Source organism: Polyergus mexicanus, unplaced genomic scaffold, assembly GCF_030449975.1.
Source record: "Polyergus mexicanus isolate NDT 795.1 unplaced genomic scaffold, iyPolMexi1.0 SCAF_10, whole genome shotgun sequence".
Classification (NCBI taxonomy): Eukaryota; Metazoa; Arthropoda; class Insecta; order Hymenoptera; family Formicidae; genus Polyergus; species Polyergus mexicanus.
This window is the reverse complement of record NW_027223330.1, coordinates 3517808-3530256: the sequence shown is the minus strand read 5'-3', so window position 1 is coordinate 3530256 and position 12449 is coordinate 3517808. Positions and strand designations below refer to the sequence as shown.

The following is a 12449-nucleotide window of genomic DNA, read 5'->3' as shown; positions in this document are numbered from 1 at the left end:
AACATCATTGTGCTTCGTGCGATTTTATAAAAAATAGTGATTTTATAAAGAATAAATTAATATTCGAAAAATTATATTTTATACTACGCTTATATCAGAATTTAAAGATAGATTTTGTTCAAAGGCTAGTAAAAAATTAAATTACAGCAGAAAAATTTAAAAAATTGTATTATTTCAGCATATTTTTTAAACATCGAAAACTAGCGTGGCCATCAATTTGCTATGAATGTTAGTAATGTAAATTAATGTAAATGTTAGTAACGTAAAAATAACTAAAATTACAGATATATAGATTATATACAGATTATTCTGCATTTAAGAGAGCATAAGACAATAACGTCAGACAAAGATCACACGAAGCACAATGATGTTACTCTTGTTCTTCCTTGCGTCAAAATTCTTATGTAATTGGTTAATGCTCCGATATCTTCCTACCAAGTATAGTGTGTAGAAAGAGATGAGGGAAGAGAGGGGGATTTTTCTTTCATATATTATATTATCCTTTCCAAACTGACTTACATGTGTGACCTGAGAATAATAGTTGCGCTCGCTGCGCTATATAATTTTTTCTCAGTAGCTTCTATATAGTATAAATATGTAGTATACCAGTATAATATTTAGTAAATATAATATCATATTATACAGAATCATATTACGCCAGTTACACGCACAATTTTCATAATTTTATCACAACTTTATGTCAAATTATTTGATTTGTCAAATAAATAAATAGAGATATCGGGAATAGAACGAACGATGGAGAGATAAATTTAGACAGAAAGACGGAAGTGATTTTTCGATTTGAAATCACTGGGATGTATAAGGTACATCCTGCATGACCACTTGGTGATTAATACACATACGATCTATCGGACTAACAGCTGATGAAAGGATGCCTGCGACGCGAGCGCAAGCGCATGTCCAGTGACCTTGCAATCAATGCTACGCGTTGGCTTCGTGCAGTCTTAAACGGAACCTGTCAACGTGAACATGAGGAATTCAGAAGACAATCAAGCGACATCGCCAAACGTTAATTATCAGCAGGACATGAGATATGTCTTCAAGCCATGCAGCTGGATCTTCGGCTCGATCGGCATCTGGCCAGTCGCGTTCCACGGAATCGGACAACACGTGTCTAAGATCGCGCTCGTGCTGTGTAATTTCGCGTTAGGCTTCGCGATAGTGCCATGTATTCTGCACATCGTTTATGACGAGAAGGATCTTAACATAAGATTGAAGCTTTCAGGATTACTGGGCTTCTGCCTTACCGCAATGATGAAGTACTGCGTTCTCGCGATACGTCGGTCTAAAATATTACGCTGCATCGAGCACGTGAAGAGTGACTGGTGGCAGGTCAGTGTTGTCGATGTATAAAATGCTGCAAGATGTTAATAGAGAAAGAATTTATCGCGAATCGTTGAAAAATGACGGCTAATTTCTTTCTCTCGAGACTGGAAGAATACGAGTTTCACCAGAAACCGTTTGAAATAATGCTATTTTTCGAGCAATATTTTTCAATCTCTTAAATATCATAAATATCAGTCTATTTATTTTATGTAATCGCAATATATTTATTTTATATCTAGCCATTTTATTTTTACATTTAATTTGGCTAATGATAATTATAATTTTCTTTTCTCTCTTGTCAAAGATATTAAGAATATTAAGAAACATATTAAGAATATAATTTCAATAATTATTTTTTAACACACGAAGCTACGCATTGTAGTAACTACATATATTATAAATCCGCGTTTTATCCAACGACAGGATTTAAATTAAAAATCATATAATTTTTCCGTATTCATCAATATGATACATTAAAGCGAATCTCGTAATTTCGTTTTCGAATGTTCTCTAGTCATATCATAATTTGCAATGAATAGTGATCACTGTCATTAATTCATCTGGCAATTAGGATTACTGGCAATACACTGTGACAGGTCAAGTTCAACTCCGATCGAGAACTGATGATGAAATATGCTATCACTGGTCGTAGGCTGTCTATAATCAGCACGACTTCCATGTACATAGCTGGCTTCATTTATCACACGATTTTGCCATTTTGCACTGTACATAAAGTCGGTAACGAAACCATCAGACCGCTCGTGTATCCAACTTACAGTGAGTTTTATCAGAGTCAAATGAGCCCGATATACGAAATAGTATATCTCGCTCATTGCGTTTGTGGATACACCATGTATTCGGTCACGGCCGGATCGTGTGGATTAGCTGCGATATTCGCTACTCATGCGTGTGGCCAAATTGATATCATTGCGTCCCGACTCGAGGATCTTCCGCGCGGTAAAAATTTTGACCGATCATCGAATATTAATCAACGAATCGCTGCCATCGTCAATGGTCACGTTCGAATATTAAGGTAACATATTCTGCGCTATGAAATTAAGAAAGCGTATTTTTTTTTTTTTTCCAGAATTTCAATACAATTGGTAAACTTCTATTTATCTCTCTTTCTCAAATTAATCTAAAATTTTGAATATGTTTCAAAAAAAAAGTCTTGGTAATTGTAGTAACATTCAAAATAATAAAATAAGGCCGTTTTTCAATTCTCGTGCGTAAAGAAGTTTTCTATATTTTCTATATGTATGTATGTACATATACATACATGCACAAATCTTTTTTATTACCTATTGCACAATAAGGGCAAATGACGAGCAAACAAGTGCAGTACAAGTGTATTTAACGAATCTCCGATGTATTTTACAGGGCGGTGAGTTGCATGTCTGACGAATTATGGGCAGACTGTAAACAAGAGAGATTGCATGCTCATGCATTTAAATGCATAATTTTTATATATATTCATTAAAATTTAATTTTTTAATGTTTTATTAAACAGAATTGTATATATTTACGTGATTAAAATGGTGGTAAAAATGATAATGGCATATAAAATTTTTAACTTGCAAACCACGACGATCTGTTTCAGATTCTGCGCTCTCATGAACGAAATCCTACAAGAAGTGTGTTTATTGGAATTCGCTAGTTCTATATTTACAATGTGCTTGCCCGAATATTATTGCATAGTGGTGCGCTAATATACATATTAAAAAGAAATAACTTTCTCTTAACACGCGCGAAAAATTTTATAGAATTACATTTGTTGTTTATAATTCGATAGGATTGGCAAGATAGTGATACAGTTGGACTAACAACTTACTTTCTGCTCTTTGTTTCATTCTGCTTTAATATGTATATATTATGTTACATTGGCGAGCTACTCATGGCAAAGGTATATTTATTTTTTTCGGTTTTATGTAACGATTTTAATTTAATTTCGATATTTTCATGAGCATGAAGCTGATATATATAGGAAAAATGCATAAAATACAAGATATATTGAATTTTTCTACGGATATTTCAGAGTAGTCAGATTGGTACGACGTGCTTTATGATCGATTGGTATCAACTGCCAATAAAGGCAATTCGCAGTTTAGTGCTAGTGATCGCTATGTCAAGTCGCCCCATAAAGATCAGCGCTGGCAGAATGATAGATTTATCGCTGGCGACCTTTGGAAGTGTAAGGAATTGTGTATGTGATATTTATGCAAAATTTTACTTCCTATCTCGATATAGTTGTAAATGAAATAAATCAATATCCCAAAATTATTTGAAATATATTTTTGCTTTCTTCGTATATATTCTTTTAATAAAAAAACTATAGTTAATAAACTAAACCAGAATAAAAAGCATGTTTATTAATGTAACTTTTTATTAGGTACTCAAAACAAGTCTGGCGTATTTAAGTTTTCTTCGAACTTTAGTAATGTGAATATTATATCGAAGTGCCGTGACAATATACAAAAAATATATATATCATCTCCTTTATAATGTAGAATCTTCATAGATCAAATCCATTTAAATGTGAGCATTTTAATAAGATAACAATTAATTTCTAACAAAATACATTTATTCTTGTTATTTTTAAAAATTAATTATTTAAAAAAAAATTTTTTGTTTTGCAATTATAAATAATTACATTATACAATTTTATAGTAATGTATAATTTAGAAAGAAAATATTTAAAAAAGAATTTACCATTAAAAAATAGTACAAGATTCACAATCTTAACAATCAATTCTACTGTTGCTAATGTTCTACATTTGCCCAATAGGAATTACATAGTAAAATAACTATATCAGCTGATTGCTGTTGATTCTTATCAACTGCTGGTTAAGTTGTTGTTGTCGGATAGACGGACAGAAGGACACTAGTGTTTTCCACAAACATAAAATGTGAATAATATCCCGAATAAACACATATAACTCGTGTAAATAAATAATTATTGTTCGTGAGAGCTTGCTATAAAAATGTAAATGCAATGTATCGAAGATTGTATTTCAATTTGTCTTGTCGTTTTTATTTTACCTAACCTTATTATTCATTTATATTTATTTTGTAATGTATATAATAAAAATCCATTAATTTATATAACGAAAGGTTTCTATATAAAAAATTTATGAAATTAAAATATATTATAAAAATGAAATGGACATGTATATATTGTAATAATGTAACAAAAAATAATTAAATGTTATGATTTGACAGTTCTGTATATATTGTATAATCTTATAAATGTAAACAAAATATTTTTTTAATAGTTATATATTTTTTTTAAATTGTATATATTATAAAAATTTGTAAAAATGCTATAATTTCTTATTTTTACTATTCACTAGATAAGCTTTTTAATTGTATCAAGATATCAGTGTTTTAATAAATCAATGTGCAAATACATTGATACAAAATGTCTGAGAAGAAGACCATTGGAGGTATCCCTGTGGAATGTTTAACTGGAGAAGCAGCTGCTATATGGTCTGGCTGGCGTACGTTGGGAGACAGAGAACTTGTGAGAGAGGCTTCCGCTAAGGGAACCCATATAAAATTAGCACATAAATGCCTTGCGTATAGAAGGCACTGTTCTGTAGAACAAGCATGTATATACTTCAATGAAGAAGTAGAAAATTGGATCAGTGAGTTATTAAACAAAAAACAAGTTTACAGAGCTTCACATATTCTAAGGAATATGGTACGTATCGTATATATTCCATTAGTCTATCGTATCTTTTTCTTTTGAATATAAATAGTATGATTAATAACATTTCTAAATGATAGAATAAAAACCGATAGTGATATAATATTTATAATAATAATTCTATTATAGGGAAAGGACTCAGTGGAATATATTTTTGCTGTTTCTACAAAAAGTAAAGATTCAGCCTTAAGAAATTATTTATGCGAGTACATGATAAATGTTAATGGATTTAAGAATGAACAAGTTGAAGCGTGGAACATAATTAAGTCTGTTATAGAGCATGAAGAAAAATACAAGTAAGTTTATAAAATTAATAAGAAAATAATAATACTAATAATAATACCTATTTGATATAATAAGACAGAAAAGGATTAATAAAAGTTATTTCCTTGTTTCAGAATTCAAAATGGATTAAGTTCTTGTATATGTATAGATGATATAATAAAACTGCCAGAGAATATTAAACAAGCTTTATGCACTGAATTATATTTTTCTTTGAATGACCCACAAATTTTGGGAAATGTATCAAATACTATTTTGTGGGATTATTTATTATCTAACAATAAAATTAATACAATAAGGCTATGGATTGACGCCAGATGCAATCCGGATATCTTGCAAAACTCGAATGAAATTGACCATTATTTAAAATCGTTATTTATAAACTTAAATATTACATCAGATATGATTGAATATATAGATTCTTCCAATGCTAGTAATCTTATAAAAGATTTAACTAAAGATTATTTATCCAGGTATGTAAATATATAATAATATCTGTTTGATGTATATGTATTTGACTGATAATAAAATGAATAAAAGAATACATAAATTTATTTATTGTTTTAGGTATGGCATATACATAAAAAAAGAAAAGAATGATTTAAAATTAATATTAAATCGTTCCTTTGGCTGTGGTACCACATTGGAAGAACTTGATACAATATTATCTCTACCTTCTTGCAACATTGATAAAACGGAATTTTTGCGAAACGTTGATCAACGATTGTGTCTCACACATTGCTCGCAAGAATGTTATATTGAAGAAGATAATTTAAAGCTAACACAATTATGTAATGTATTAACTAATATGTGTAACGCTAAAGATCATTACGAAGATGCATTGATACGTGGAATAGTTGAATCGATTAATTTTATCTCTGACGATTTTAATGCCTATCTAAAAACAAATTATTTGGCAAGCTTAGCATTAATATTTTTACGATTTTCCCAAATGAGAAGCGCCTTAGGTAATGAAGCGAACACTTCAGAGAAGAATAAATTAATGAGAGATATATTTACAAACAAAGTTGTTTTAAAAATCGGTGAGCATGTTATTTCCCAAGAAGTTCTTCAGTTTGCGCTCGCACACATACCCAACATGCAATGCATCATTGAAGACCAAACTAAAAAAAATGATATTACGGTGTACGAATTATTAGACGGCTATAAGAATTTGAATGCAAAACAATTTTTCAAGTGGCGCTTCAAAAATGACCCCATGCCTACTTTTACAAACGAAAATCTTATTAAAAAGTATGGACATCAGGAAATATTGACGTATCGTTATTATTTGAAAGAAGGCAGGCCAAATATGGCTGCGTATACTTTAGAATACGCTCAAGTTAAGTTACTCGGAAATGTATCTTCTCAAAGGTTCGTATTGTTAACGAGAATATTTATTTTCATCATTGCCCCAGTATGAACAATTGAAATTATTTTAGAAAATTCAAAGCGGCCGTATACGCGCACATTCTCGCTTTGAGAAATCTAGATAAATCTGATATCGTATGCAGCTGTATTGTTTTTATTGAATTGTTGAAGATTGATTCGAGCAATTTACGATTGCACGTTACTGTGGCAAATTATGTGCAGGAGCAATTAAATATCTCTATAGGTAAAATATTTTATAACTTTAACTATTAACGCGATTGCGATGCGCACATATATTAGCGAATAAAATATGATCTAAAATATAAATCTGAATATTGTTACTTATTCTACAGGAAATTTATTGGAAAATGTAGTGTATAAGAATCAAACTGATCTAAAGTCCGTGATATCTTATCTAGAAGAGAGTTTCCAAAAACACTTATTAGACAAAATCTTGACACGAAATAATGAGCAGTTTGTTGAAGTATTAAAAACATGGGACATTATCGTGCGCTTTGCACAAGTTCACAACTGTGTATTACCCGATATATTACTGAAATATTTGGCAGATCATAATTTATGGTTCGAATTCGTTGCAGTCAGTCATATATTCGCTTATCCCACGAATCAGGTACGTTGTAAAATAATGTTACACTGATTAAAATAAAATCTATCAATCTAATCGCGCGTGTACTAGGTACTGAAAAACGCCCAATTATTTAATAATGCGAGTATACGGGAACATTTATTGATGTGTTTCAACAATAGTAAACTTAACAAATCTGAATCGTGTAACGAACAGAAATCCCGCGATGCAAGACAATCATTGTCAAGACAGCGCAAAGTTGGAGTAAAAGAAAATGTAAGAATGTTGCTTGTAAATTTTAGTTTTTCAGTATATAATCAATATCATTTTCCACAGGAATCTCCAGCATCCACTTCATCTACATCTGGAACTGATATAGATGCAATCGATACGGAACATGCTTTCATTCCAACTTCCTTAGATAATGATTTATGGTTAATTGTATTAAATTGTCATCAAAGTCAAGATCCACCCGGGGCATTAATTAATGCATCTCGTTCAAACTTAATGCCTATATTAGCTATTTTGGCTACGTGTTACGAGGTATTATTTTACAATGATTAATAATAATAAATTTTACTAATTTTTCTTTACGACTAAAAATGTCACGTTTATAGCCATCCTCGGTAGCAGTATATTGTTATTGTTGGATAGTAATATCAACAAGAAGAGAAGATATACTTCTCGATTACGCGGAATGTCTGGAAGAACAAATATGGCCTTCTGATAAAGTATCGGAATTATTAAATAAAATGATTCAATGTGGTTATATTAATACAGTTAATCGAGCTTACAAAATTTTCATGCCTGTAAGTTCAATTAATATAACGCGCGATGGTGGCCAAGAATTTCTTATTGTAATTGATATTAATATCTTGCAGGATAGCATTTTGAATCTATTCTTCGAATTTATGATGCAAACAATAAGTTACAGCGAATTTAAGGATAGTCAACAGTATTTAACAGAATTTAAATCACAATGTTCCTCGCTCAAATCTAATGTATGTATAAAATTAAAATGGAGCAATTTCACTATACAAGCTCATTTACACAACATTATTTTTATTATTTTTAAGAGAATCATGGACTGGGACAGCGCCCATTTCACATACTTGAAGAATTTATATTGGATTGCACTTGTTGCAATTCGATGCATTGTCACAGCACTCGGTTATGGCTTTCAAAGTACATCGTTACGAATAAAGTTTCTCGAAGCGCTAATAAAGTGTGACTTTTCTGCAGAATTACCAGGTAAAACATGCACAATTTTGTTTTAATTAATCTGTGTTCAATAATTACTTGCAATAACTTGTAAAACTTATTATATATATATATATTACAGTCGCAGTACCGGATTTTCAATGCTTGTTGGATATAGTAAAACTTTTGCAGAAAACCGATACAACATTAAATTTTAGAGCCATTACTATAATCGACAATGTACATAATTTTGACACAGAGATTCAAAGATGCATTAAGGACTTAATAATAATTGAGAATTACAACGTTGCCCTAGAATTAGCATGCCGCGCTGGATTAAATTCATGTGAAATTATATTAGCCCAAGTAATAATTTCCGAAATATTTTTAAGAAATCAAATAATATATTACTGTACATTTTTTAAACATGAATCTGTAACATTATTTTCAGTATCGAAATACTTTTAAGAAATCTATAAATAAGGATGGCAAAATAAATTCTGCTTTCTGGACGCAATGTGCTCAAGATTTCAACAAATATAATGTTCCATCTCAAGTAGCAGTTGAATTCTTTGTCGAATATGCCAAGGAAGTTATATCCCATAAAGAAAGGTGAATATTTCGTATAACGAGATGCTAATTCTAGTACACGAATAATCAAATGTTTTTTCTCTAGATATGAAGTTTTAAAATTGGCTTATGAGACTTTAAAAAACACGGAAATTGAGCAACAAACTATCGATACTCTGGAGATGGCAATGTGGAAATCATGTATTTTAGCTGGACCTGAAAATGTACAGTTTGATTGTAATGATTACATTTTTAATAAATTAAAAACAGAGTTACTATCTGGCTTGGATAGATTACAAGTCGTTTGCTCCTTGATCGACGAAGGCGAAAAAAATTCTGTAGAGATTTTAATGAATAAACTACTTGATCTGGGCAAACTGGATATTGTCTTACGAATAAGCAAGATGTTTAATTATAATCACAAAGTAAGTAACATCCTTTTATTTTTGAGTATAGAATTAATATTTAAAAAATTATTATTTTATAGGATTTGCAGATATTGATGCTATGTTTAAGTTTAGCAGAAGGCGAAATTTCACCAGCAGATTTAACTGTGCAACAAAAGAGTCTATTGGAAGAGACGAATAAAAACAAACAACAAAAATATGGCATTTTGCGTAATCGCGCTTTACAAAGATTTTCTTCATCGTCTTCCCGTACGTCTTATCGTTATCTTTAACATTAATAACAGTTTCTATATACGCTTCATCTGTCTAAATATATATTTCAGTTCTTGTATATAATTAACATATCGGAGAATTGTCAGTATATTTTATTTTTACAGTAAATACAGTCTCGTCAACTATAGAAACCAGCAAGACAAACGATACAACAATCACTAATAATCAGCAACTCCAAATAGAGTGTATTTCAATCTTAGAAAAATTGTCAGAAACTCTTAAACATGGAAATGAGATTTGCCTGAGAATTATTTCGTGTTATAAACTTGCTACACGTTTAGAGAAAACATATCAATCATTATTGATGCTGAGCAATCCGATTAAATTTTTACGAGAGACCATGGAAAGTAATATCGAAAATAAATTTGAAACTGCCAATAATATAATAATATCTTATAAAATTAAGAAGGAAGATGTCGCAATGTTTCTAACCGAAAATATTACAATGCATATAAGTCGTGCCACAGAAGGTAATTGGAAAAAAAAATTATATTTTATTCAAAGAATATTATTTTGATATTAAAAATAACAAAATATTGTCAATTCCAAAAGATGGACAAGAAGACTACATTTTTATTTGGGGCTTTTCTATGCATTCACATTTTCACTTAATAATGGAGCTTTGTAGCGATACTTCGTTATTAGGCTTAAAATTGTTAAAGACAGCACAATCATTGCTGGGAAGATACATTAGTACTCACGATGAAAAAAAGAATGGTAATTTATTTTTTTTCCATTATTAAGTCATCCTTTTTAAATTATAATGTATATATAAATTTTTATGTATTATATATGTATTACAGTTGCAGGATTAAAAACAATAGTGGAATTATTAATAAAATCGCACGATTGTTTCACGGCTTCCTGTAATATGGAAGGAATAGCTTCAGTATTACGAAAGTGTCAGAGCCTTGCGAATATGTTACAAATTTTTAAACACTGGGCATTACTAGTATGTTAATTAATATTTTAGCATTTACATTTATATTGTTTTCAATATTACATTTGTTAATTATATTAATTAATTCCATAATTTATTTTAATCCTCGTTGTTTATTATTAGGTACGTCTTGTAACTGGCGTTGGGCGATTTACCGAAATGAATTACATATTTCAAATCTTGAAAGAAAATGATCAATTTGAATCTTTATTGGGACAGGGCTTGGATAAGGTATTTTTGTGCTCATACAATGAATTGCAAGTGAACGCATACTTCTCTTTTCTTTCGCGGAAAATATACATTTTTTTTTTTTTTAATCGGACAGGTCCCGGGTTTAAAAATAGCACTGTTAGAATTTCTGAAGCGTCAATGTCCAGACGATAAAGAATTATTTACTTTAGTGGCACTGCATTTCCGTTTGTATTATGAAATCGCACTCATGTGGGAAAATGAAGCAAAAGAAGTAATTTCAAATTTAATATCTGAAGCGTTAAAAGAATACGGAAGAGGCGTGACTGGTATTCCAGTAGAAATAAAGTTCACTCGGAATGAGAATATCCAAAAACAATTGCAACTGGCCGTAACAAATTTTACTCATGCCACTCAATACTATTTACAGGTAAAGAGATATAATTATCATATATGTATTTTTTTAGAATAAAAGAATTATATATTTTAATTCTAGGATAAAAAATTAAATCTTGCTAACCAATGTGCTCATCAAGCACAACTTGTCGCTCTTCAAATCGGACTACTGCACGCGTTACCGCAAAATCAGCAAACAGTATGCCTATTAAATCTGAAAAGTGACGAATTGGATAAAATATTGTCTCAGATCTTAAATTTTCCTCAAGCTCTCATTGTTACTCGTGCTTATAATTATCACACGGATTGGGCTAATCTTATTTATCATCATTGTGTTCTTAAAGGTGAGACGAAATATCTCAAAGAATTCATGATGATAAACAATCTAACGTCTACAATTGTACAAGATTGTGCGCGTAGGTGAGTTTACTGCAATTAAAAAAAAGAAAATATATATATATATATGTATAATATAAAAAAATATGATTTCTATAAATAAATAATTTTCTTAAAAATACTGTAATTATTTTTAGGTACTGTTTGGAAAAAAGTATTAACCATTCCAGGACAGATAATATGAAAATTTTAATTTCTGAATTATCAGATGTCGAATGTAAGTACAAGTTAGCTAGTCAGCTTGGTTTTAAGGATATTGTGGAGGAAATGCTCAATAATCCTCTAGTAGGTGCCTATCTAAAAGATACGATTTGGAAGAAAGGATATACTACTTCATGATGCAATATATGCTACTAAAAAGAATTCGACATAATCATAATCCGATAAAACTACTGTAATTGAAACTATGTAAATTGTTGTAAACTGATTTCCTGTTATTGCGAGTAATATAACTTTATACTTCTAAAAAAAAAAAAAAAAATAATAACATTGATATTCTTTTGCGTACGTTACATATCCTGCTATATGAATTTATAATAAATCAATTTCGTCATCGTGAAACTACTAGAAAAAAATTAAATTATTCAATTTTTTACTAGAAAATAATATTAATTAAATTATGGTATTATTTAGTATTGCATATACTAAATAATACCATCTATCGATAATTTGTTACCATGCTTAATAACGTGGTTTTATGATCACATCTGCTGCAGTACATGAGTTGATTATTTTATCGATTTAAGCTGAAGAGAGCAGGCATAGATACAATATTCGGAAGAAGTA

At 30.1% G+C, this 12449-nt stretch overlaps 2 protein-coding genes across 5 annotated transcripts; both read left to right on the top strand.

The window, feature by feature from the left end:
- Positions 1-677: 677 nt before the first annotated feature.
- Positions 678-3859, top strand: LOC138937414 (odorant receptor 4-like). The gene is made up of 6 exons (XM_070303692.1): positions 678-1353; positions 1944-2380; positions 2948-3047; positions 3140-3250; positions 3383-3538; positions 3737-3859. Exons 1-6 carry the CDS (start codon positions 991-993, stop codon positions 3788-3790), a joined length of 1221 nt encoding a protein of 406 aa, XP_070159793.1. The 5' UTR covers positions 678-990; the 3' UTR covers positions 3791-3859.
- Positions 3860-4138: 279 nt separating this feature from the next.
- Positions 4139-12117, top strand: Spg11 (spatacsin). 4 transcript variants are annotated; one of them, XM_070303686.1, is made up of 23 exons: positions 4139-4253; positions 4698-5047; positions 5183-5349; positions 5452-5808; positions 5903-6709; positions 6778-6950; positions 7060-7337; positions 7404-7568; positions 7629-7835; positions 7910-8101; positions 8174-8293; positions 8369-8543; positions 8635-8858; positions 8944-9104; positions 9169-9487; positions 9550-9718; positions 9847-10212; positions 10295-10459; positions 10546-10694; positions 10806-10913; positions 11008-11301; positions 11368-11687; positions 11801-12117. In XM_070303686.1, the coding sequence occupies exons 2-23, from the start codon at positions 4766-4768 to the stop codon at positions 12000-12002; spliced, it is 5400 nt and encodes a 1799-aa protein (XP_070159787.1). In that variant the 5' UTR covers positions 4139-4253; positions 4698-4765; the 3' UTR covers positions 12003-12117. The 4 variants fall into 4 exon arrangements, with proteins under 4 accessions (XP_070159787.1, XP_070159786.1, XP_070159785.1 ...); XM_070303685.1 differs by having other exon boundaries at positions 4139-4288; XM_070303684.1 differs by having other exon boundaries at positions 4139-4330.
- The last annotated feature ends 332 nt before the right edge of the window (positions 12118-12449 follow it).